This window comes from Trifolium pratense, linkage group LG6, assembly GCF_020283565.1.
Source record: "Trifolium pratense cultivar HEN17-A07 linkage group LG6, ARS_RC_1.1, whole genome shotgun sequence".
Taxonomy (NCBI): domain Eukaryota; kingdom Viridiplantae; phylum Streptophyta; class Magnoliopsida; order Fabales; family Fabaceae; genus Trifolium; species Trifolium pratense.
In genome coordinates, this window is record NC_060064.1 from 17,907,555 (window position 1) to 17,933,280 (window position 25,726).

General features: G+C 35.1%; 2 protein-coding genes across 14 annotated transcripts; one reads left to right on the forward strand and one right to left on the reverse strand.

Moving 5' to 3' along the window:
- Positions 1-298: 298 nt before the first annotated feature.
- On the forward strand, positions 299-13,914 carry LOC123888732 (mediator of RNA polymerase II transcription subunit 12-like). Of its 9 annotated transcripts, XM_045937880.1 has the most exons (15): positions 380-414; positions 725-793; positions 1,462-1,591; positions 1,726-1,941; positions 3,746-3,805; positions 4,068-4,173; positions 4,371-4,439; positions 4,582-4,635; positions 4,795-4,902; positions 5,325-5,471; positions 5,551-5,898; positions 6,019-8,414; positions 9,004-11,610; positions 12,152-12,485; positions 12,915-13,914. In XM_045937880.1, exons 4-15 carry the CDS (start codon positions 1,814-1,816, stop codon positions 13,344-13,346), a joined length of 6,789 nt encoding a protein of 2,262 aa, XP_045793836.1. In that variant the 5' UTR covers positions 380-414; positions 725-793; positions 1,462-1,591; positions 1,726-1,813; the 3' UTR covers positions 13,347-13,914. The 9 variants fall into 9 exon arrangements, with proteins under 9 accessions (XP_045793834.1, XP_045793835.1, XP_045793842.1 ...); XM_045937878.1 differs by lacking the exon at positions 725-793 and having other exon boundaries at positions 299-414; positions 1,462-1,611; XM_045937879.1 differs by lacking the exon at positions 725-793 and having other exon boundaries at positions 299-414.
- Positions 13,915-13,970: 56 nt separating this feature from the next.
- Positions 13,971-17,736, reverse strand: LOC123888734 (rop guanine nucleotide exchange factor 3-like). Of its 5 annotated transcripts, none has more exons than XM_045937889.1 (9): positions 17,236-17,280; positions 16,770-17,141; positions 16,387-16,506; positions 16,119-16,273; positions 15,845-15,919; positions 15,463-15,753; positions 15,217-15,372; positions 14,651-14,995; positions 13,971-14,529 (listed from the first exon to the last, which is right to left on the reverse strand). In XM_045937889.1, the coding sequence occupies exons 2-9, from the start codon at positions 17,098-17,100 to the stop codon at positions 14,407-14,409; spliced, it is 1,596 nt and encodes a 531-aa protein (XP_045793845.1). In that variant the 5' UTR covers positions 17,101-17,141; positions 17,236-17,280; the 3' UTR covers positions 13,971-14,406. The 5 variants fall into 5 exon arrangements, with proteins under 5 accessions (XP_045793845.1, XP_045793844.1, XP_045793846.1 ...); XM_045937888.1 differs by lacking the exon at positions 17,236-17,280 and adding an exon at positions 17,618-17,736 and having other exon boundaries at positions 14,029-14,529; XM_045937890.1 differs by lacking the exon at positions 17,236-17,280 and adding an exon at positions 17,506-17,521 and having other exon boundaries at positions 14,029-14,529.
- Positions 17,737-25,726: the final 7,990 nt, after the last annotated feature.

Consider the following 25,726-nt stretch of genomic DNA (forward strand, 5'->3'; position numbering starts at 1 on the left):
TTTGCAAACAGCTTATGCAATATAAATTAGATTTTATGTTATTTTATAAGTTTACACTAGTGAAAATTGTAATTTTATAAACTATTTTATCATAAACTACCTTAATAAACTTATAATAATATATAAAAATTACATAAACTGTTTGCATAAACTCTAAAAAAATTTGGAAAAACAAGCCGGGGTCACTTTCAACTAAAATATCCGTCTATGGACTAAAAGAGTAATTTTTAATATTAAGAAAAAAATACGGTAATAATCTTCATCACTATAAAAAAAAGTAAAAAATATTAAAAAAAATAAAAATAAGAAGAGAGAGTCAAAGCCTCGTAGCGCTCTCTCTCTCTCTCTCTCTCTCTCTCTCAGAGACACACTTTCCCTCTCTTTCTGTCAAAGTTGCCAATTTTTTCTTTCCAGGTATGCCCTCCAATCTTTCCCTTTCTAGTTCTTCATCAATATCTGCTAAATTTCCCATTATTTATCATTTTTTCAACGAAACCCCTTTTGTTCTCTTCCGCGGAATTGTCAATCAAAAACCCTAGCTCTGTCTGTGCTTCAAAATCCCCAATTTTTAATTATGCAATTTGTCCCCAAAAAACCCTAGCTTTTTTATCGCGCTTAAGAGCTCAAATTCCGAAACCCTTTTGGTTGCATTAGATTTGATTCTGTAGATTTTTGAAATTGCTTGGATTTTTTATGATAAAGTTGAGATCTTTGAACGATTCAGCTGGTGGGTTGTCTCTACAATTTTTGCCCCTTTCATTTTGCGCTCTAGTTGGGAATCAAGTTTTACAAAGTAAGGGCATTTCTATTATAACGTGTTATTATATATGCTAGGGTTGAATACTTGAAGATATGATTCTTGTAACTCTCAAATGATTGCCACAAACCTTCAAGTTGCACTTCATATAGATGGAACTTTTTTTTTTTGGTTTTTTGTTGAACTTCATGCGTACTAACATTTTAATCTTGATGGAATGTTTCCAATTGCAATGGTTAAATTCTGTTTCAGTGTCCATAATTTTATTCACTTGTATAATTTGTGGGATCATGTTTGTGTTAGTTGATAGGGGAAGGTGCCATTGTATTTAAAGTTCCTAACTTCATTGGTATGTTTGATTTTGAGCTGTTTCTTGAAAAAAGACTATTACATTGTTAGGCATGGGGATTTCTTTTGATCCAGAAATTAGGATGTCACTATGTTGGAAACCGGATTCAGCGCAGGGTGCAGGCATAGTTTAGGATCTTGTTTTCTTTAATTTACCTGTTTTCAAAATATTTTGTATTCCTTGTATTTCAAGTACAATATTCAGACTAGAGTATATTTTTTATTTCATTTTTCGCAACATGTTTATTTGCCTCTGAGTTGCACTCTTCTGATGCCAACTTGGATGTTTCTTAATGGTTCTTCTTATGGTGATTTCACTGGGAATTTTTTTGTTTTGTTTTTTAAATTTGTTACAGGTCAGAATAGTAGCACTCTGCATTACACGTTTGGGTCCACAAATTGGGTCTCAAGATTGAGGTATATAGTTTCTGGGGCATTTTGATTTCAGTGCATATTCTCTTGAGAAGCTGAAGGCAGTTCAACGAGGTATAGATTTGATGCGTAAGGTCATTTGCTGTAATTATTACTTCATTCATTTTGTGCCGTTTTTTTAATCCCTTCACTACAGTTTTTCATCGTGTTTTTTAGCTTCTAAATTGCTCTGGTTGGAAATGGCACAGAGAATATTTTTCATGGAGCAGTTCAGCTAGCACAGCTACTTGTAGTGGCTTGATGCTGAGGGCAGTATGCCGGTTATAGTCAGGGGAAATGCAAAGGTATCATGCTGGCAGCAGCACTAGTGCAGTTAATAACAGTACAATTGGTGGGCCATCGGCTAGGGACATTGGAAGAATTGATTCATCTTCCTTGCCAACTGCCTTTCCTGTAAGTTCAAGGTAAGATACTCTCTGCCGGCGTTCTCCGGTTAGAATCTTATTACAATTTTGATTGTGATCATTCCACCTGTGACTAATGTACTGCCTATTCTGAACTGTTGTGGTTGTGAATCATGATACAGCTTCTCAGGGATCTCTCTGGTTCCTTAATCTAGGAAAATGGGTTTAAAGAATATTGGGAGTGGGAACATGAATTTACTGTCATAGAATGAGTTAAATAACTGCTCACTGTTTATCAGGAAAAAAGCGGCCTGCTATCCGAGCTCATATAACTGATTCATCTACAGTTTTTTAATTTTAAAATTGAAAGGGCTGAAATAGTGGTTGAACTTAAAAATTAGGAGTAATAGTCAATTAATCGTATTGTTCCGATACATGTTAAAAGTCCCACATCACTTGGGAATCGAGGCTAAAGGGTAGTTATATACAACATCCACACTCCTCAATCCAAAGATGGGCCTTTTACAAAGGACAAAACTGTGGGAGCTCACACGCGGCCCAAAGCGGGCAATACCTTGAATGTGTAGTCTACTTGAGGGTGGAATGAAATATTGGCGACTTGACTAGGGGTCGAGGCCAACAACGCTCTCCTTTAGCCTCGACTGCGGGGCAACTGTTCGGTACACCTTAAAGTCCCACATCGCTTGGGATCAAGGCTAAGGGTAGTTTATATACAACACCCACACTCCTCAACCCAATGAGGCGCTTTTTACAAAGGACAAAACCGTGAGGGCTCGCAGACAATACGTTGAACGTGGTGTGGCGTACTTGAGGGTGGTTATATACAACATCCACACTCCTCAACCCAAAGATGGGCCTTTTACAAAGGACAAAACTTTGGGAGCTCACACGCGGCCCAAAGCAGACAATACCTTGAACATGTAGCGTACTTGAGGGTGGAATGAAATATTGGCGACTTGACTGGGGGTCGAGGCCAACAACGCTCTCCTTTAGCCTCGACTGCGGGGCAACTGTTCGGTACACCTTAAAGTCCCACATCGATTGGGATCGAGGCTAAGGGTAGTTTATATACAACACCCACACTCCTCAACCCAATGAGGCGCTTTTTAAAAAGGACAAAACCGTGAGGGCTCACAGACAATACGTCGAACGTGGTGTGGCGTACTTGAGGGTGGAACGAGATGCATATCAGATATTAGATATATAAAATCAGAGAATGGTAGCAAATATGCAGGAGTTTGTATGTACATGTGTGTGTGTATGTGTCTATATATTATAAATATGGTGTTTTCCATTGTGTTTTTCTATCATTTAAATAATCAAAATCTTTTATTTATAATTATTACCACTTTTGGTTAATAATGCCATTTAACCAAAGCATCGTAGTATCGGAATTGTGTTAAACATGTAGAATAAAGGCCACAATTGAGGTGTGTGAAGTTTTTTAATTTTTTTTTTTGTAACTACTATTTTTTTTTGGTTAAATTGTAACAACTATTTTAATTATAGAAGAAAGTGGAGATATTTGAATTGCTACATGTTTTTATGAATTATTTAATGGCCTGAACCACAATACTGCAACATAGGTTTGTGACGTTCTTATATTAGGAACATGGTGATATATTTTGAGTAGACAGTTAGTAAGAGCTGTGGTCTCACTTTATGTTTTTTTAGCATTTGAAACATTCCTTTAATGTAATATAGAGAGTTTGCAATATCTGTGTCAATTTTGAAGAGTTTGTTTTATTTGACAGTTGGTAATAAATTGTTGTGTGTATTGTTATGCTAAATCAGTTATATGATGCTGTTAATCACTTTCAACACAATGGATTTATGATTTCAGGCGACAACCACCATTAAACCTGTACAAGTTGAAGTGTGATAAAGAGCCCCTGAACTCTAGGTAATTTATTTATGTAAAATTTTGTTAGTTTATGCACTACAGTCATCTTAAACTTTTCTGGGGTAAATTTGCATTTATACTGTTAATATCAAAAAGATTTGCCGATAAACTGGTTGGATGCCACTGTTGTTCGGTATTTTCTTTAATTTCTTGTTATCCTACAATACCAAGGTTAATTTAAACTCGGCAATATTTAATTTTATTATGTTTCCTTATTATATTGTTATATGAATTTTAAGTATAGATCTCTATCTAATCTCAGGCTTGGCCCCCCAGACTTTAACCCTCAAACACCAAATTGTCCTGAGGAGACTCTCACCAAAGAATATTTGCTGTCTGGATATAGGGATACAGTTGAGGGGCTTGAGGTACATCATTAAATTTATCCAATTAGTGGTTTTGTTAGTCTGTTCTTCAGTATGTCAACTTTGATTCATGATGGTTGAGATTGTGGTCTAGGCATTTGTATATTCTTGATTGGTTTTACTCATCGAAAATCAATCTGTGATTCCTTAAGAGCTTATTGTTAGCTGTTATAACATGGCATTATTTGATCTGTTTTCAGGAAGCCAGAGAAATATTGCTGACTCAGATTCCTCATTTTAACAAGACAATTGTCCTTAATTGCAAAGAGGTGACTAACTTATCTCTGTGAGAGATTTATGCTCTGTTGTTTCTATAAGTATGCAGTGAATTTTGTGCAAATTCTCCATATTTGTTTTTTGTATTCATTGCATATCTTTGTAGGTTAACTATGTCTTTCATCTTCTCTCCAGGCCATTAGAAAACGACTAAGGGCCATCAATGAATCTCGCGTTCAGAAGCGGAAGGTGACCAATATTTTTCATTATGATTGTGAAGATTATACCTGCCTCTATGATATGCCCAAATTTATATGTTTTATTTCAATCATTTTGGGATTGGTGGTCCTTCCTATGCCAATTTGTTATAAAGGTATTTGATCTACATGACAGTGCTTACTTTAACAGGCTGGTCAAGTTTATGGAGTGGCTCTTTCAGGATCACAACTTTCAAAATCCAGTGTTTTCCCCGAACAAAGGCCTTGTCCTGAAGATTTCCGGAAGAAATGGATTGAGGTAATAATTAGTGAATAATAAATAGTTTAACACTAATAAATATTTAGTTTACCATTGTTAACCATTGTTAACCATTTTTCATTCTATCCTTCCCTCCTAACCATATAATTCTAGCATGTGGGAAATTGAAATAGTAGGTTCTAGGTAAAGAGATGGAAATTAAAGAAAAAAAGCCAACAACATGATGTGAGATATATTTTATACATAATGCACATACCGTAACCTGATGTTTATAAAGAAAATGTTGATGTATACAGCCATTGTTCTATAAGATGCATAACAGATTGCATAGGCTTTTTGTTGTCTAGGTTGATATTCACGTTAAATGCTTGAATACTTTCATAAATCCTACTCGAAAGTGCTTATTTTCTTGGATTATTTTTTGTTACTATCAATTTTATAAGTTCAAATTGTTTTTGTAGGGCTTATCTCAACAGCACAAGCGATTATGTTCGTTGGCTGATCTTGTTCCACAATATAGAAGGAAATCAGTGTTAGAGGTTCTTATTAGGAATAATGTTCCTTTGCTGAGGGCAACCTGGTTTGTAAAGGTTACATACCTCAATTTGGTAAGGATGCAGAATGTTACACAATTTCCTTAAAGGCACCCCTTTTCAATATTTTTAGTTAAATTGTTCGAATTTGCAGGTTTGTCCTGGTTCTGCCAGTGTTCCTTCTGGGACTAATGACAAAACACAGCTGTCTTGTTCTGAGTTTTGGACCAAAGATATTATTGAATACTTGCAAACTCTTCTGGATGATTTTTTCTCAAAAAGTACTTCTCATTCTACTCTTCATAATCGAGATCGATCACCCCAAATGCCTTATACTGCGTCACTTAAGCACAGAACTAATCAATTATTACCCGTTTCTGATGGTGAAGAACCGTCTTTACATTTTAAATGGTGGTATGTTGTTCGGCTTCTACAGTGGCATCATGCTGAAGGACTGCTTCTTCCTTCTGTTGTCATTGACTGGGTTTTACATCAACTACAGGTAAGTGCATAAAACATGTTTTAAGTGCTCATAAAAATAACACCGATCAATTTATGTATTTTGCTGATTTCAATCCTTCAGACTTCATGCTTTGATTTTTTACTCTTTTGCTTCTTTCAGGAAAAGCAATTGCTTGAGATTTGGCAGCTGCTTTTGCCTATTGTATATGGCTTTTTAGAAATTGTTGTTCTATCCCAAACATATGTACGCACTCTTACTGGAGTAGCTCTTCGTATTATTCGTGATCCTGCTCCAGGTGGATCGGATCTAGTAGATAATTCTCGGAGGGCATATACGGCCGCTGCTCTTATTGAGATGCTCCAGTATTTAATACTCGCAGTTCCAGAAACTTTTGTTGCTTTGGATTGCTTTCCTTTGCCATCCTCTGTAGTTTCACATGCAAATAATGATGGTAATTTTGTACCAAAAGCAATTGAAGCTGCAGAAAAGATAAAAAATAGTTCAGATGTTGTGTATATATTTAAAAGTAAAGGCCTTGATGCACGATACGAATCACTGGCATTTGATCGTGTTATTGCATGCATTCGTAAACATGCAGAAAATCTCACAAAGGCAGTAAGCCCAGGCTATCCAGGTGATTGTCTGGCTAAAGCTGCACAAGCCTTGGATAATTCTCTTGTGCTTGGTGATATACGTGAAGCATACAAATTTCTTTTTGAAGACCTATATGAAGGACCTGCAACTGACGCCTGGGTTGCAAAAGTTAGCCCTTGTTTAAGGTTATCCCTAAAGTGGTTTGTGAATGTAAATACATCACTTATTTATTCAGTGTTTTTCCTTTGTGAATGGGCAACATGTGATTTTAGGAATTTTCGGACTGCTCCTCCTTGTGATATAAAGTTCACGGGTAAGAAAGATATGTCCCAAGTACATATAGCAGTTAGACTTTTAAAGATGAAGCTGAGGAATATGCAGACTTTCTCAAGAAAAAAGAATGGAAGTACTCATCATGGAGTCACTTATTTAGCAAAATGTTCAAGTCAGCAGAATAACTGGAATATTGGATCCAAAATAAAATGTAGCTCAAAAAGTATGAATCAGGGTATCTGTTCTTCAGTTGCATTTGAAAGCCCGGGTCCTCTACATGATATCATAGTTTGCTGGATTGATCAACATGTGGTGCATAAAGGAGAAGGCCTCAAGCGCTTGCATCTCTTTATAGTGGAACTCATTCGTGCAGGCATCTTTTACCCTTTGGCTTATGTACGCCAGTTGATAGTGAGTGGGATCATGGATACAAGTGTAAATATGGTTGACCTAGAGAGACAAAAGAGACATTGTCGAATCTTGAAGCAGCTTCCTGGGAAATTCATTCACCATGCTTTAGAAGAATCAGAGATTATTGAAGGACCACTGCTTATTGAAGCCTTACATGTTTACTTGAATGAGCGACGCCTCATACTCCGTGGTTCCTTTAGTGAGAACCATGACAATGGCAGTGGTGCCAATAATTCTGATGTCAATAAAAAACATTGTTCATCTTCAACAAAAGATAGATCTTCTACAGTATCAATTGATCAGCGAAAAACTGTTTCTTTGAATAAAATATCGTATAAAGTTGAGAAGGATGACACTAGTGTTGAAGACCTGAAGACAGTCATTTCAGTATTGTTACAGCTGCCAAAAAGTTTATTTAATTTTACCACTACTGGATTGGATGAATCTCAAGTCAGTGTCAAAAGACCTACTAGGTGTCGCAGCAAGATTGATGTCACGGAGGCTACACCTGGGTGTGAAGAATGTAGAAGAGCAAAGAAACAAAAACTAAGTGAAGAAAAAAGTTCATTTGTTCAAGCTCATTTTTCAGTTTTAACCGATGATGAAGATACATGGTGGGTGAAAAAGGGCCTAAAATCTTTGGAGCCTCCCAAAGTTGATCAACCACTTAAGACAACTAAGCAGGTTACTAAGAGTCGGCAAAAGACTGTGCGTAAAACCCAAAGTCTTGCGCAACTAGCTGCTTCTAGAGTTGAGGGAAGCCAAGGGGCATCAACAAGTCACATATGTGATAATAAGGTAATCTGCCCTCACCATAGAACTGCTATGGATGGAGATACAGAGAAGTCTGTTGACGGAATCCGTACTGGTCCGTGTGGGGATATTGTTTCAACAGGAAGAGCACTAAAACGCCTTCGTTTTGTTGAGAAAAAGCAAGTAACGGTTTGGCTGATGACTTTAATCAGGCAGATTATTGAAGACACTGAAAAAAGTATTGGTAAAGTTGGCCAATTTGGCAGGCCAGTAGCCACTGTGGATGATAAAAGTTCAATACGGTGGAAATTTGGGGAGGATGAACTTTCTGCTATACTTTATCTGATGGATGTCTCAGATGAATTAGTACCAGCTATTAAATTCCTCCTGTGGTTGCTACCAAAGGTTAGCAGTAACCCGAATTCTACAATTAATAGCGGCAGAAATGCTTCAATGCTGCAAAGGAATGTGGATAACCAAGTTTGTAATGTTGGAGAGGCTTTTCTGCTATCATCACTGAGAAGGTTTGTACTCAACTTTATTTCTGTAGTTTTATTAGCTTTCTCAGCCAAAATTTGGTTTTGTTTCATTCACGAGTATACATGCACTTCCTCCGGCTTTCCCCTCTAATCCATTAGTGTCTGCTGCTTTTTTAATAACTTATTATTATTTGTTTCCATAGAAGTTGTTAGAGTCTCAGTGCTTAATATGCTCCTTTTGTTTTTCATTTTAACTAAATCAAGCTAGTATGGTTTAAATTTAAGTTTTTTTCCCAACCATTCAGACTTGCCCAGATAGAAATCCTCTGTCTGATGGTTGATAGCAAAAATCATTCTGCCTTGTTATATGGGTCCCGCTGCTAGTTTGTAGTTTCATAACGAACTGCAGGTTTGATATTAAGTTTGCCATGACTTTGTATGAGCTCCCGAGTTTTTCCCATCTTTGTCTTCTTTATAATCTTTCATAACTGAACAGGTGCTTTGAGTAGTTTTTTACTTTCCATTTTTATGCTAATATTTAACAGTGTTTTTTTAATGGATTTTTGGGATGTGATGCTGATTCTTTTTAGCATATGTCTTCTTTGTCTAACGTTGTAATTATATTTTGATTCAGATATGAGAACATTCTTGCTACAGCGGATCTTATTCCTGAAATTCTGTCATCTATAATGCATCGAGCTGCAGCTATTATAGCATCTAATGGACGGGTTTCAGGTTCAGGAGCTCTAGCTTTTGCCCGTTATCTGTTGAAAAAATATAGCAATGTGGTCAGTGTCGTTGAGTGGGAGAAAAATTTCAAAACTACATGTGACAAGAGACTTGCTTCTGAACTTGAGTCTGGAGGACGATTAGTTAATGGAGAGTTTGGACTTCCCCTTGGCGTTCCTGCAGGAATTGAGGACCCTGATGATTATTTCCGTCAAAAGATAAGTGGTGGCCGGTTACCGTCCAGAGTAGGTTCTGGCATGAGAGATGTTGTACAGCGTAATGTGGAAGATGCATTTCACTATCTTTTTGGAAAAGACCGAAAGCTCTTTGCTGCTGGAGCACCAAAAGTTCCTTCTTTAGAAAAATGGGATAGTGGATATCAAATTGCTCAACAAATAGTTATGGGTCTGATGGATTGCATTAGGCAGACTGGTGGTGCTGCTCAAGAAGGAGATCCCTCTTTGGTCACTTCTGCTGTTTCTGCCATTGTTGGCAGTGTTGGTCCATCTTTAGCAAAATTGCCTGATTTTTCTGCTGGCAATAATCATCCAAATATATCACTGGCAACAAGTTCATTGAACTATGCTAAATGCATTCTGCGAATGCATATAACATGTTTGTGTCTGCTTAAGGAAGCCCTGGGAGAACGTCAGAGCCGTGTATTTGACATTGCACTTGCAACAGAAGCTTCCAATGCTCTTGCTGGAGTTTTTGCTCCTAGTAAAGCATCTAGAAATCAGTTTCAACCTGAAACCCATGATACCAGTGCAACTATGTCAAATGATGTTGTAAACAGCTCTAGTAAAATCGTGCTCGCCAGAACAACGAAAATTGCTGCTTCTGTTTCTGCACTTATTGTTGGTGCAGTTATATATGGTGTTACCAGCCTGGAGAGAATGGTAACCATTCTCAGATTGAAGGAGGGCCTGGATGTAATTCAATTTGTAAGAAGCTCGAGATCCAATTCAAATGGAAATGCACGTTCAGTTGGGGCTATTAAGGTGGAAAGTTCAGTTGAAGTACATCTCCACTGGTTTAGACTGCTTGTTGGAAACTGCAGAACCATATGTGAAGGCTTAGTGGTGGATCTCTTGAGTGAACCATCCATTGTAGCTCTTTCAAGAATGCAGCGTATGCTTCCTCTAAGTTTGGTCTTTCCGCCTGCCTATTCAATATTTGCCTTTGTCATGTGGCGGCCCTTCATTATGAATGCTAATGCAGTCATACGTGAAGACACAAATCAACTTTATCAGACTCTAACAATGGCCATAAATGATGCATTAAAACATTTGCCTTTCCGAGATGCATGTTTAAGAGATTCTCAGGGTCTTTATGATCTTATGGCTACAGATACGAGTGATTTAGAGTTTGCAACCCTGCTAGAGTTGAATGGCTCTGACATGCATTTAAACTCCACGGCGTTTGTTCCGCTTCGTGCTAGGCTTTTTTTAAATGCCATGATTGATTGTAAGATGCCACAGTCTATTTACACAAATGATGGTGGAAACCAGATTTCTGGGCAGGGTGAATCTAAAATTCATTTTATTGAAAATGAGTCTAAGCTTCAGGATAAGCTTGTAGATGTTTTAGAGGCTCTGCAACCTTCCAAATTCCACTGGCAATGGGTTGAACTCAGGCTGCTTTTAAACGAGCTGGCTCTCATTGAAAAACTGCAGACACATGATATGTCACTGGTTAATGCTATACAGTTATCTTCACCGAGGTCCGAGAAGGCTGCTGCTTCTGAGAATGAGAACAATTTTATTCAAATAATTTTCACAAGATTACTTGTTAGACCCGATGCTGCACCCCTTTTTTCAGAGTTGATTCATCTTTTTGGGAAGTCGCTAGAGGATTCTATGTTGTTGCAGGCTAAATGGTTCCTTGGAGGTCAAGATGTCCTCTTTGGTCGAAAGACCATCAGGCAACGGCTAATTAACATTGCAGAGACAAAAGGATTTTCTATTAAGCCTCAGTTTTCAGAGCCCTGGGGTTGGTGTAGCCCGTGTACTGATCCAATAACTATAAAGAGGGGTAAAAGGAAAATTGATTCTTTCTCTCTTGAAGAAGGAGAAGTTGTTGAAGGAGTGGATGTGAAAAGGAACCTAAAAGGGTCCTCTCAAGTGTTTGACTCTGAATTCTCAACCATTAAGCAGCTGCGCGGGACTGAGAGGGCTTTTCTTGAATTAATTCTTCCATCCATAGATCAAAGCTCCGATGAATCTCGTTATTCGTTCGCTAGTGATTTGATCAAACAATTAAGTTATGTTGAGCAACAAATAGCTGCAATTAATCGTGGTCCAGGTAAGTCAGCACCAAGTACGCCGGTGACTGAAGGTCTGACAAATAAAGTACATACCCGCAAAACTACAAAAGGTGGCAGCCCTGGATTAGCCAGACGGCCAACATCTTCAACAGATTCTTCTCCACCTTCTCCTGCAGCTCTACGAGCCTCAATGTCATTGCGTATCCAGTTAATGATGAGATTCCTTCCCATTCTTTGCTCAGACAGGTAATTAAGACAATTTTTCTATTCTTCAAATGGCCCTGATACTATGCTGGAGTATTTTTTCTTCCTGGATTGTTGCTGCATTTAAGTTATCTTCATCTGGATAAATAGTACTCCTTCTGTCCCATATTAGACGACTCATTTGACTGTTTCATATACTTTAAGAAAAGTGTAATAATGAAAGAGAGAGAGTGATATTATTACTGAAACGTTCTTAATAAGTCCTTGATGCGAAAGAGAGAGAAAAGTGTATAAAGCATTTATAAGGAAGAGGTAAAATTGAAAAAAGTTACCTTGAAAGTTGAACAAGTCAATTATTTAGGGACAATTTTTTTTTAGCAAATAGGTCACTTAATATGGGACAGAGGGAGTATGATATTTTCCTGGAGCATGTGTTGATGATGATTATTCATTAATTTGTTTTTTATATCAAAAACTATTTCTTGAATAAAATTTGGTGCTGGAAATCGACTAACTTCTGGCAGCATTAGTTTGTTTGATATGGCTGTAGATAGATACAGTTTAACTAGATGTATTTTTGCAGGGAGCCCTCAGTGCGGAACATGAGACACACTCTTGCCTCTGTAATTCTTCGACTACTTGGTAGTCGAATTGTGTTTGAGGATGCTAACATTTTGTTTAATGCCACACACTCTTCTCTGTCAAAAAAGGATGGGGAGTCACCTTTCGAGGTTGCTAGTGCTGCTTTTGTAGATTCTTCTGCACAGGGCCTTTTTGATCGATTGTTGTTGATTTTGCATGGTTTGTTGAGTAGTAGTCCTCCTAGCTGGCTTAGGTTGAAACCTGTTTCAAAGACGAGTAATGCACCGACAAGAGAGTTTTCTGGATTTGATCGAGAGCTGTTGGAGACTTTGCAGGTTTGATCTTCCTGTCTATGAATGCATAACTTCTAGTTTCTGTGACTGATGATCCCATTTAGCTACTAGGTCTGATCTTGCATCAAACATTGGAGGACAAAACTTAGGTGCACTTCCTTAGGTGTTTTTTGTGCTTTCTTAACTTAAAATACATTTTTTGTTGTTATTCAGAAATTTGTGTATTTAAGGAAATCATGGTAGTTATGAATATTTCAAGTTAAGAACAGCACGGATAACATTGAATATGATGTATGTTTTATTTTTCCTTTCTAATTTTTCCTGTCATTTCTTTTAACATATTTGACAACCTCAATTTCAATCTTGGTATTATCTCTAGGGATGATGTTGATTAGATGGAAGCATGTAGGCTATTTTTTTTTTTTTTTTCCTTTCATTTTCTCTTTCTTCTGACTCTATTATCTAATGCAGAATCACTTAGACTCCATGCAACTGCCAGACTCTATCCGGTGGCGTATCCAAGCTGCAATGCCTGTGCTCCCTCGTTCTACACTATACTCTTTCTCTTGCCAGCCATCATCTGTTCCAAATTCTTCTATTGTATCTCTTCAACCCAGAATTAAAAATTCCGGGTTTAATTCCAGCAGTTTGGCTACCCCTCAGAGGAGTGCAGTTCCACTATCAAGGACTGCAGCAGCATCAGGGAAGTCAAAACAACAGGACACTGATTTTGAAGTCGACCCTTGGACGCTTTTAGAGGATGGCGCCGGATCTTATCCTTCTGCAAATAAAGGAAGTGGCGACCTTGTTAATATTCATGCCGCCAGCTGGCTTAAAGGGGCTGTAAGGGTGAGAAGGACAGACCTTACTTATATTGGTGCCGTGGATGATGATGATAGTTGATTAAAAAAGATTTTTGATTGGTTTTGGAGTATTCAAAGCAAATCCCTCATCAGGTGTATTTATTGTTTTGTTATATAATTTTTATGCATATTGGCGAAAATATGCCATTTTATGCTTTCCCTTCTTGTGTTGAACTTGAAGGGAAGTTGAGGGGACATCATTTTGAGAAACAGGTAAAAGGCATGGATTCTTTGGTGAAGAAAAGTGAAGGTGTTGTTGATACCAGTCCATCATGTGTTGAATCTTCCCTGGTTAACTTCTTACAGCTTGATCACCACCCCCTCTCAATATGGACTTGTGTATTTCGTTGCACAGTTCATGGGTTTGTTGTATATATTGGGATGATTTGTTTCACTTTACTGATTTATTTTGAGTAAAATATCTCAAATGGTTTATAGCTGTTTCTTTCTCATTCGTGTCTTAATGTGTGAGCTGTATTTAGGAGGAGGTCACAATCACACACGAGGGCACCTAACCAATAGTTCTTTTTGTATATTCACATTATCAAAATTATCTATGCTTTCATATGGAGAATCTGCATGAAAAGCAACATTCAATCATTCAGTTATATCCCTTTTTAATTATGTGATCGATGTGATGAGGCGAAATTTGGAGGTAATTTTGGTTCACCAAAATAGAACTTGAATAAAATTTATAAACATGTCAAAATCAAAGGAAAAATTTACCTAATAAACCTAGCTGTGTTTAGTCTAGAGAAAAAACAGTTTTAAATTTTTGATGTAATTAGATCGGCTATTAGTTCTAGCGCCCAAAATCAAATAAATTTCCAGAGTTGAGCAATTTAACTGATATTTCCTAGTGTGTATTTGTGGTGTGTCTGTTGGAAGTCATGCTTAAAAATTCAACTGAATGTTGACACTGTCTTCTATATACTGTTGACAAATGAGCTTCACACAGATGCAAGTGAATAATATATTTTCACACATCATCTACCAAGTACTAACTGTCTTAAATTCTCCCAAATCCTTGGTTTACAATAAGATTGTTGAATGGAAGAGAAGCATTGTTGTGATGAAGTTGTATAACCCAGTTGTGGTTTCTAGACTTCTCTATTTGTCATTGATTTATCTGCACACAGAACATCTTCAATCCAAGCAACAATGTTAAATGCTAGGCCTTCTAAAACTCTTGAATAGCTTTCTAGTACTGCTTTCCCCACATCCTGCAAAAGAGTTCATTTGATAAATTCAAATATCTCAATTTAATTCGATCTTATTCTTTTGTATGTTTATACTAAGTCAAAAGTGGATATTGCTAAAGCTGGGGAAGAAGTCTAAACTTACACGGTTGTATTGGATCTTGCATGTATCCAAAGAAGTTTGTGAAAGTTCAGGATATCTTTGCTTGAGGCTAAACAACAAAGCTTCAGCTCTGTCAGCTAAGATGTAGTTTTTGTCCTTCCAATCGGTGTCATCCATCAGATCTTTTACTTCTTTCCATGATGACTTTGAATGGCTAAGACAAGCTTTACGTCTCCACGTGTACATCGATGATTCGACCCTGTCTGCTAGATCGAGTGCTTCATGCTCAGAACTTATTTTGAGACAGTCAAGAAGGCGATCAGGCGAGAACTTGTCAGCAGTATACATATAGTGGTAAATTGTGTCTCCTAGACTTCCTCTTCCACTCTGAAGAAATTAATGTTTGAAAAACAAAATATATGTAAGATTAAATTTCAGACATTTTTGATGAAAAAATGTGAATGAAAGTGAGTGCATTATACTAGTAGCATGAAAACAATTCTTCTATAATGCATTAACATTATATTAGTTTGGAATTTTTATAACTAAATTTCAAGGGAATAAACATAAGATTAATGCATCTCATGGAAGTTACATGCTACTAGTACCTTATATGAAATTATATCGTCCCGTTTTCTACAAGATTCAGCTGCTATTATTGGCTTCCATAAAAGGCTTATCAAATTTGATGATAAATTCCAAGACATTTGTCTTATAGGGTCACATTTAAAGGAATCCTCAATCACTTGGCAATAGAATTTCAGCTGGAAAAAAAGAAATGCAGACTTATTCTGAGATTACTTTCAGATTAAGACTTTCTAAAACTCGAATGATATTCAACAACGAGGACTAACCTTTGGAAGATCATCTATATATGTTTCTGGAATATCTATTTCCGCAAGAATATTGCTATTTATTGCCATTGCCGCTTTATGAATTTGATTAGCACAATCCCTTTTCTCTGTAAGGTGTTTCCTTGACTTCTCAGAGAGGCCACCAGGGAGAACACAGGGAACTGGTAACCACCATTTCTCATCTTTCCTTGTAACAATCTTCCGAAATGAGGCTGCGCGTAAACGAGGCGAACTTGCTGATATATTCTCTGCATACCAGAATTCAGTATCCTCAAAAGAATCTAATATTTCCTGCAAACAACATTTTCATGTTTATCAGCCACAAGAACTTGACGGAAAACTGAGTTCTTACATGAAAGAAGCAACTGAGGTTTTCTCTTACTATAAGCATTGTGTCAAGCTTCTGTAGTGCAGGGAGGTTGATATAGATATCTGACCTTGGTCTGCTTTTCATCATCTGAAAGAGAACAATCATATTAGTGATGACAAACAAGTTTCATTATCATTTTAGCTCAACTGGTTTGAGCTAAGAGTCGAACGATTTTGAGGAGTTATAGAACCAGGGTTCAGACCTTGGTGAAGGATAAATTACTAACACAATAACAACTAATATACTGACATTTGCGTAAATAAATCATTTGGCAAACAAAACTCACCTCCACAATTGTGCCATCTTCTAAATATTGTGCAGTTGGGGCAAATTCTTGTATGTAATCACACACTGATAAAAGAACCTTCATTTCCCTTTTCCACATGGCTTTCTTCTCTGGCTTCAGCGGCTCCAACTTTAAACTTTGTCCAAATACTGTTGCTGCAGAAATTCGTAATCGAAACATGTTCAGTAACAAATAATTTGACAAACTAATAGCCTTTTTTTTTAATCATATTATGCTATTGATAATGTTGAATCATAAAAAGAATTACCATAGAGATTGGTAATGGCATTTGAGATTGTAACTGCTGTGGAAACACCTTTTCCTCCACCAGACATGTCTTCTCCTAGTAGAAGTTTTGCAAATCTTTCCTTCATCATTTCAAGCTCACCTAATCATGTCAACAAAATTAAGTTTATTATCTTCTATATATAGATTTGTGATGTCGAATCACACGTTCAAATCCTGGAAACAGTCTCTCCGCTTGCAGGGATAATTAAGACTATGTACATCCGGTGGAATCCTCATGCATTAGGTTTTGTAGATAGAATCATGCATATTCTAAAAAGAAAAGTTCACAATTAACTATGCAAACTAACCGACATTCTAAGAGGAAAAAAAAAGCTCTCATCTCAAGTAACTATGGAAACAAACCTGAATCCAAGAGATCATTATCATCGAGTTTATCATCGACTGATTGCTTGCGCAGCTTCATTCCTAGCCTAGAAAGACCAGGTTTAACATCCCTCCACCGAGAAGGCGAAGGTGAAGGCAAAGGCGAAGGTTCACTGGCATAGCTGCTATCATCTAGAGTGTCAGAGAAATTTGAATTTGACGCGTCTGAGCTTGTCCAAACTCGGCAGTATCCGAAAGAATCACCACTCAATCTAGAAAAAGGAGGAGTTTCACTAACTGAATGATCCATAGAAGGTGAAAGGTGATACCTCACATCACAGTTATCACCAAAGTTGGATGATTTATCCATCTTAGCTCAAGAATATGTAATCAATGGAACTTCCTTAACACCTGCACATATATAAACATGAAGGGTAAATGAGTCAAATTGTGGTTGTGGACTCTAAATTTAAGCCATTTTTGTTATAATCACTTTCACACATACTATGATATAAAGCTTGACATAAAATTAAACCTCAGCTTAAACTATAATAAAATTTCAATTGAAATCAAACTATAGATATAGAAAAACAAAAGGGGAAAAAAAGGAGAGATTAAAAAGAAAAAGCAAAAAATTTGAATGTTCTTGTTTTCTAGCAAATTAAAAAGCAAAAGCTCTTAAAACAATGCTGTTACTACTACTACTACTACTGAGACTCAATAATTCAATGAAAAACGCAGTAAAGGGTTGTGGACTGTGAAGGAAAAAAGCAACCTTGGACAACTTTTTGAGGTTGAAAACTAACTGAAATTTAAAACTTCAAAACAAACGGTTGGTAAAAAAAAAAGCAGCAACGGTCCCAAACATTCTTTTTCTAATGTTTTACCTTTTTTATGTGGTAGATTTGAATTTGAAGTTTAAACATTAACTAGTTAACAATGTTTGAAACAGTTCCCTCCTAACTTTATACCTTCTTAGGTGAAGAATTTCCATGCAAAAAGAAAGAAAGCAGAGTTTGAACAAAACCAAAAAAAAATAATGTGCCTTTTCAATTTCATGCTGCTACTATAACAATGTGATTAATCATATAGTTCAATTATTAAATATATAAGAAAGACCAAGTTGCAGAAACAGAAATGGCCAAATTATTGTTAGATTCAAAGGCATGCAAAGTGTGTATTATTTTGAAAATGAAGATGACATGTGAGAATCTTTCTTTCAGACTTGTTGTGCATGTGGTTATAATAAATGGATATTAGTTCACATTTTAAAAAAAATGTATTGATATTTTCTGTTTAGGCCCCATGGTTCTTTTTCACCCTCTGGATTTTACTTTTTTGCCCTTCAATAAAAACTTCGGTTTCTACGAACCGAATTTTTTTTGCCTTGAAAAAAAAATTCGTTTTCTGTTAACCGAAATTTTCCTGAATTTGAACTAGAAAAAACTTCGGTTTCTGCGAACCGAAGTTTTTATTAAAGGCAAAATTAGAATATTGGGAGGTATAAAAGATATAATGGGGCCCGAAGAGAAAATATCAAATGTATTTGAATTAGTAATTACTTAATAATAGCCCCAAAAAAAAGCAGCAGCAATATATAGTTAAAAAATATTAGACTTGTCTTTTTTTTTTTTATAAGCTATTAGACTTGTCTTTTGAATTTGGAGGTATAATTAGAGTCGACATTAATCAAATCAACTCAAAATTAGTTTGAGATTTTATTAGATAATAAATTTATTGAACTTAGTTTATGAAACAAATGAATCGTATTTGAGCTTAAAATTTAAGCTCGTTAAACTAAATAAATCATATTTCTAAAATTGTTAATTTATCATGATATTTGTTTAGTTTTTTTTCTTTCTTTTTTTTATGGTCTTAGTATCCTAAAGTTTGGTCGATAGATTCTTTCAGATAGAATTTAAAGTCGATTTCTTGAACAATCTATTTTACCACTTGTAGGATTGACGACTGAGATTTTACCGTAAAACATATGGTCCTCAAAGTTATCTCAAGTAAAATGGCCAAACACATGAGTAATCGTGTTATGATAATCAACATGATTTTATACTATTTGTATTTGATACTTTTGGTTTTTTAAGCACTAGAGACTATGAATCTTTTAAAAAGAGTTTAAAGAGTCATAGTAATTTTGTCTCCTAAAAATATAGTTTTAAAGAGGATTGATTTTTGGCTGGTTTGAATTAGTTTATTTTTGAGCTTATGCAATTTTTATGTATTATTTTAAGTTTGTCAAGATAGTTTATGATAAAATAGTTTATAAAAATACAATTTTCACTAGTGCGAACTTATAAAATAACATAAAATCTAATTTATATTGCATAATCTCAAAAATAATCTAATTAAAACGGGCCTTTTGACATATAAAAGAATTAGCGGGTAACTTATTGTCTGTTTACCTCTCATTGAGTGTAATTAACTAAATATATAATAAAAAGGTATTCATTTTATTATGTTAATGACATTTAATCTCCACGATTCTTTTTAATTTTAGTTATTAAAAAAAATGTTATTTTGCACATGCATGTGAAACACAAACCATTGTATTTTATTTATTTATTTACAATATTGGCGATGAGAATCGAACCTAGGACCTCATGCATACTATTCAAATTCCTAACCACAATAGCTAACCTAGTGTCTTAAAAAATACCACAAACCATTGTATTGCAGCTGCCTATGTAATATTTCTTCAATTCCAAATTATAATATTAAAAAAAATCAAAATATAATAATTTAGAGTATATTTTTTAAAAATAAATTGTTTGAAAAGATGTAAAAGTAATTTTTATAGGTTATTGTTCATGGATAAAAAATTAAATGTAATTTGTATTTAATTTTATAAGAATAAACAAAAACTTTCTTTTATAAAAAAGATAAACAGTTGTTTCTTTTTTAAAAAAAAATTGAGATAAGAAAATATTTTTTTCCATTTACAGTATATTTTAGGACGGAGCAGTGTTTAACTTTTTTTGGTTTTTCACCACCAGTTTAATCTGGCTCGGGGGCAGTGTTTAATTTAAAATTAAATAAGAACTAACTAATTTTTTTTTTTTTTTTGACAATAAGAACTAATTAAACTTAAAATTATAAGATTTACGTGGAGGTACACATGCTTATTTAATTTAAGATCAAATAAGAACTAATTAATCATGAAAATGCAAAATTAAATTCCCTTGAATGTGCAAAAACGTGCAACCCATTTCTCACAATAAATATATAGTCTGTCAGAGTATGTATTATTTGATTCATGAATATTTCATGAACATCACAAAGAATATATGGTAGTTGTATCTTAAATAAATGCATCTGAAGCTCTTTTCAATATACAAATTAAGAGCTTTGCTGGTGCTAATTTACCGTTCCGCTTGGTTTGATTTGATTCGGATTTAGTTAGAAATAGTTTTTTACTTGCTCTTTGTTTGTAGTAGCAAAGTTGTGGGTTGGTGCATTTGTTATATGTTCACGCAAAATTTCAATTTGATGTTTTAAAGATAATAAATATCAAAATTCTGGTTAGTTTATTTTGTGTGTGTGAGTTTTCAATATTTTTGTCATTTCGTCTATTAACAAAAAAAAAAATATCTTAATTATATTTTAAATGAATTCTGATTTTATAGTGATCTAATGAGTGCTCTTGAGTGATTAATTTTATTGTGATCTAATGAGTGCTCTTGAGTGATTAATATAGACAGGAATAAAAGTTCATTCACTATATATTATTCTCTTTGAAATTGTTGAAAACTACAAGTTTATGAAAACTGGTCCATGCTTTTACACATACAAAAATATATCTCAACATAAACACTTAATTTCATGACAACTGAGCAAGTGACAAAGAAACACTTTTTGCAAGGACTTTATTTCATAGAATCTCTACATAAAATAAGTCATTTAAGTTAAGAATTAAATGGTAACATAAGAAAGTTTTTCTTTTGGTCATGTTTAAGGAATAAACATTAACTTGTCTTTGACACATAAATTCTCAAGATTACATGCTCCCACAAGAGATTATTTGAAAACATTTTATGGACCAATGAGAGTTAGACAACAACTCTGAACTAATAGTTGGCTTGTACTTCTCAAGGACAATTTGATGAACATTCTCCCATGTCATTTCTTACGAAGAAGGAAGCTAGTTGTATTTTTGCAACACACTTGAATAGTAACTGGATAAGAAGCTTCAACTATTTTCTTCTACTCTTAATAGCTATCTCGAAGACCAAGCAACAACCTCTTTGATCTAGGCCAAATATCAGCAAAATTCTGGAGAACATTGCGAGAATGTTGCGAGAATGTTCTTGTTTTTATACAATTTTATGCACATTCTTTTATCATCCATATCCAGCTGTCTACAAAAGTTATACTTTGAATATAACTATTATTTTGCAACGTCTTTCCTTAGAGGGCAAGGATTAACAACTTGATACAACTCGTCCTCATGAGTTTAACTCAGTTGGTAGGGACATCACACTATATGTGCAGGAGCCTGGGTTCGAACTCGGGTCACTCCACTTATTCACCTTTAAAGTGGATTTTCTAGCCACTAAGCTAATTGACAAAAAAATAAAAAACTTAATACAACTCTTGTATGCTCACATCCACGCTCATCATTTATAAATCTTGAAGAACAGTCTGAGAATGTTTCTGCAGTGTTACTCTCTTTCATCAACTTTATTTGATCTATCTTTTGAAGGAACAACGACTAGTTTTTGGCTCCACATCAGACATACTTGGAGGCCACGCAACTCAGAGCAAACGAGATCTATAAATAGCATATTTGAGTGCCTTTGAAGAGGAAGACTTTACACTACAACATTCATTCTACATTTGTCTTTATTGTACAACTCTTTAACCACTCACTCCTAGATATCTGAATTAAATACTTGGATCAGTATACTATCGAGTGAACTGAGTGCACTTGTGTTAAGCTTCTCAACTTGATTGAATTTTATTTGTAAGTTTGTGATCCAACAACTCTTTGTAAAAAAAAGATTGACTTGGTCAATATGTAACTATCGATTGAGTGACACATTTGTATAGTCCGTAAGGCTGAGGTAGGGAAAATATTGGCTCAAGTGAAATGATAAGTAACTTTAAGTTATTTTAAAATCACCAAAAAAGAATCTCTTGTTGAGAAAATCAAATATTTAAGTATTCTTAAAGGACTAATATAATGATATTAAATACTAATGTAGTTATAATACTATAAATATATATTATACTAATGAAGAGAATGGAGAGAATGGAGAAGTTTTATGAGATTACTTATTGCTCTCAAGAGTGTCTTTTACATGATCCAAAGGGTGGTATTTATACTACTAAAACTATGAATACATTAACTTAGATTTACTATTGCAAGTTGACATTTACATTGATAATTTTACATTACTATTTTAAGTTGACATTATAGATAGATATTTCAACATTAATAGTAACCAATGTCTTTCAAGATAATTTTGTTGATTTTCCAATTTATTATAACACTCCCCCTTTGAAATATCTATCATGGTGCTTTATTGAAGCTTGGTCGAGGAGATTGTGATGGGAACATGTGCTGCCTCGTTAAAAACCTTATTAGGAAAAACCCATTGGGATAAAAACCTCAATAAGGGAAAAAGAGTACAACATTATGCTCCCCCTTAACCAAGCATAGGTAATTCTTCTTCAAAGATCTCGAAGGTGACGCATTCCAATACTTCGTACGTGTTTCTTGAATACTGATGTAGAAAGTGCCTTTGTAAAGAGATCGGCCACATTTTCACTCGAACGGATGTATTGAATATCAACCTCTTTGTTTCTTTCTAGCTCTTGTGTGAATGAGAAGAATTTTGGAGGGATGTGTTTGGTTCTATCACTTTTGATGTAACCTTCTTTCATCTGGGTAACACATGCAGCATTGTCTTCATACAAAATTGTTGGATTCTTATCAGTTGATAAACCAGACGTTCCTTGGATATGTTGAGTTACTGATCTCAACCATCTACATTCTTTGCTAGCTTCATGGAGGGCAATTACTTCAGCATGATTTGAAGAAGTTGCTACAAGTGTTTGCTTTTGAGATCTCCATGATATTGCGGTGTCACCATATGTAAACACATATCCAGTCTGTGATTTAGCATTATGTGGATCTGACAAATATCCTGCATCTGCATAACCAAGTAAAACTGGTTTTGTATTGTTAGAATAAAACAAACCAAAATCAGAAGTACCTCGGAGATATCGAAAAATATGTTTTATTCCTTTCCAATGTCTCTTTGTAGGACATGAACTGAATCTTGCTAGTAAATTCACTGCGAAGGCTATATCAGGCCTTGTACAGTTGGCAAGGTACATGAGTGCCCCAATGGCACTGAGGTATGGTACTTCAGAGCCAAGATCTGTTTCATTTTCTTCCTTAGGTCTAAACGGATCCTTTTCAACATTTAATGTTCTGCCCATCATTGGGGTACTCAAAGGGTTGGCTTTGTCCATGTTGAATCTTTTCAATACCCTTTCTGTATAGTTTGATTGATGTACCAATATACCATTTTTAGTATATTCAATTTGCAAACCAAGGCAGAATTTGGTTTTCCCCAAATCTTTCATTTCAAATTCTTTCTTTAAGTAATCTCTTGCTTCTTTAATTTCTTTATTGGTACCAATGATATTTAAATCATCAACATAGACAGCGATTATTACAAAACCAGATATTGTTTTTCTTATAAAAACACAAGGGCAAATAAGATTATTTACATAGCCTTCTTTAAATAAATATTCACTCAGTCTGTTATACCACATGCGTCCTGACTGCTTTAACCCGTATAATGACCTCTGCAACTTTATTGCATACGTCTCTCTGGGTTTTGAGTTTTCAGGCATCTTAAATCCTTCCGGGATTTTCATATATATGTTACTATCAAGTGATCCATACAAGTAAGCAGTAACAACATCCATGAGATACATGTCCAATTTGTTAAACACTGATAAACCAATTAAATAACGAAAAGTAATGGCATCCATAACAGGAGAATATGTTACCTCATAATCAATTCCTGGTCTTTGGGAAAAACCTTGTGCAACAAGACGAGCCTTGTATCTTACAATCTCATTTTTCTCATTTCGTTTTCTTACAAAGACCCACTTATACCCAACAGGTTTCACACCTTCAGGTATATCCACAATGGGTCCAAATACTTTTCGATTTTTAAGAGAGTTTAACTCAGTATTTATCGCATCTTTCCAATTTTTCCAATCATGTCTATTTTGACATTCATTCACAGTTTTGGGTTCAGGATCATCATTTTCGTTTATGATTTCACATGCAATTGAGAACGAAAATATTTCATCAATGTTCATACCTTTTCGGCTCCACAGATTTCCTGTATTAACATAATTTATTGAAATCTCGAGATCATTCTTGTTATCAGCTTCATTATTAATGATCTCATTGTCATCATTTTGTGCTTCTTCGAGAGCACAATTTTCAATCATGGATTTGTTGTTATCTAGTGTCTTTTCAGGATCACTTTCAATCATATTCACCTTTTCTGTTTCTTTTCTTTTTCGGGGATTTTTGTCTTTGGATCCCATAGGTCGGCCACGCTTCAAGCGTGCCTTGGATGTACTTGCTACATCATTTGTTTTTGAAATATCAATTCTAGCTGGGACATTTATAGCTGGTACATGTGACTTTGTCACTCTTTTCAAATCAGTGAATGAATCTGGCAGTTGGTTTGCTAAATCTTGTAAGTGTACTATTTTCTTTACATTTTCTTCCCATGATTTATTATATGGGTCCAAATGTAATAAAGATGGTACATACCATGTTATTTCATTTTCTATGTGTTTATTTTCTCCCCCTAGTGTTGGAAATTTTGTTTCATCAAAATGACAATCAGCAAATCTTGCCTGAAAAACATCACCTGTTAAAGGTTCAAGGTATCTAATAATAGACGGTGATTCATACCCTACATATATTCCCAATCTCCTTTGAGGTCCCATTTTTGTTCTTTGTGGTGGAGCTATTGGGACATATACTGCACAACCAAAAATTTTTAAATGGGAAATATTTGGTTCCTTACCAATTGCAAGCTGATAAGGGGTGTGTTTATGATCAGCACTCGGCCTTAGACGGATGAGTGTTGCAGCATGTAAAATTGCATGACCCCAAACAGTAACTGGTAGCTTAGTTCTCATTATTAATGGTCTAGCTATATATTGAAGACGTTTTATTAATGACTCAGCTAAGCCATTTTGTGTATGCACATGAGGAACAAGGTGTTCAACAGTGATTCCTACTGACATGCAATAATTATTGAATGATTCTGATGTAAATTCACCAGCATTGTCAAGTCTAATTTTCTTTATAGTATAATCAGGAAATTGTGCTCTTAATTTAATTATTTGTGCAAGAAATTTTGCAAATGCCATATCACGACTTGACAATAAACAAACATACGACCATCTACTAGATGCATCAATTAATACCATAAAATATCTGAATGGTCCAGACGGTGGATGGATAAGTCCACATATATCACCTTGAATCATTTCAAGAAATGCAGGTGATTCTGTATGAATTTTGCCTGGTGAATGTTTTGTTATTAGTTTTCCAAGAGAACAGGCTTCACATGGTTTATCCTCTTTTGTAAACTTTAAACCTTTCAAAGGATGACCATGAGTACTTTCAATTATTTTTCGCATCATTGTTGAGCCAGGGTGACCTAAACGGTCATGCCATAAAATCATAGTTTTGGGGTCTTCTTTTACTACCAAATTACATTCAATTTTATGTATATATGTATAATGTAATCCCGAAGGCAATTTTGGTAGCTTTTCTAAGGTTTTCTTCTTTCCAGAAACATTAGTAGTAATATTAATATATTTCATATTGCCTTCAGTTACAGTTTCAGTGTCAAACCCTTGACGATATTTGTCATTAAAACTCAACAAATTTCTCTTTGATTTAGGAGAATATAAAGCATCATTAATGACAA

What these genes read in the sequence shown, in the direction of transcription:
- LOC123888732 (XM_045937878.1), top strand. Translation starts at nt 1,814, where the DNA reads ATGCAAAGGTATCATGCTGGCAGCAGCACTAGTGCAGTTAATAACAGT. An exon ending in GCCTTTCCTGTAAGTTCAAG is followed by an intron (nt 1,942 to 3,745) that starts GTAAGATACTCT and finishes TTATGATTTCAG; the next exon opens with GCGACAACCACCATTAAACC. An exon ending in TCCGGAAGAAATGGATTGAG is followed by an intron (nt 4,903 to 5,324) that starts GTAATAATTAGT and finishes TTGTTTTTGTAG; the next exon opens with GGCTTATCTCAACAGCACAA.
- LOC123888734 (XM_045937889.1), bottom strand. Translation starts at nt 17,100, where the DNA reads ATGGATAAATCATCCAACTTTGGTGATAACTGTGATGTGAGGTATCAC. An exon ending in AAGATGGCACAATTGTGGAG is followed by an intron (nt 15,920 to 16,118) that starts GTGAGTTTTGTT and finishes GTTCTCTTTCAG; the next exon opens with ATGATGAAAAGCAGACCAAG. An exon ending in GCAAGATCCAATACAACCGT is followed by an intron (nt 14,530 to 14,650) that starts GTAAGTTTAGAC and finishes ACTCTTTTGCAG; the next exon opens with GATGTGGGGAAAGCAGTACT.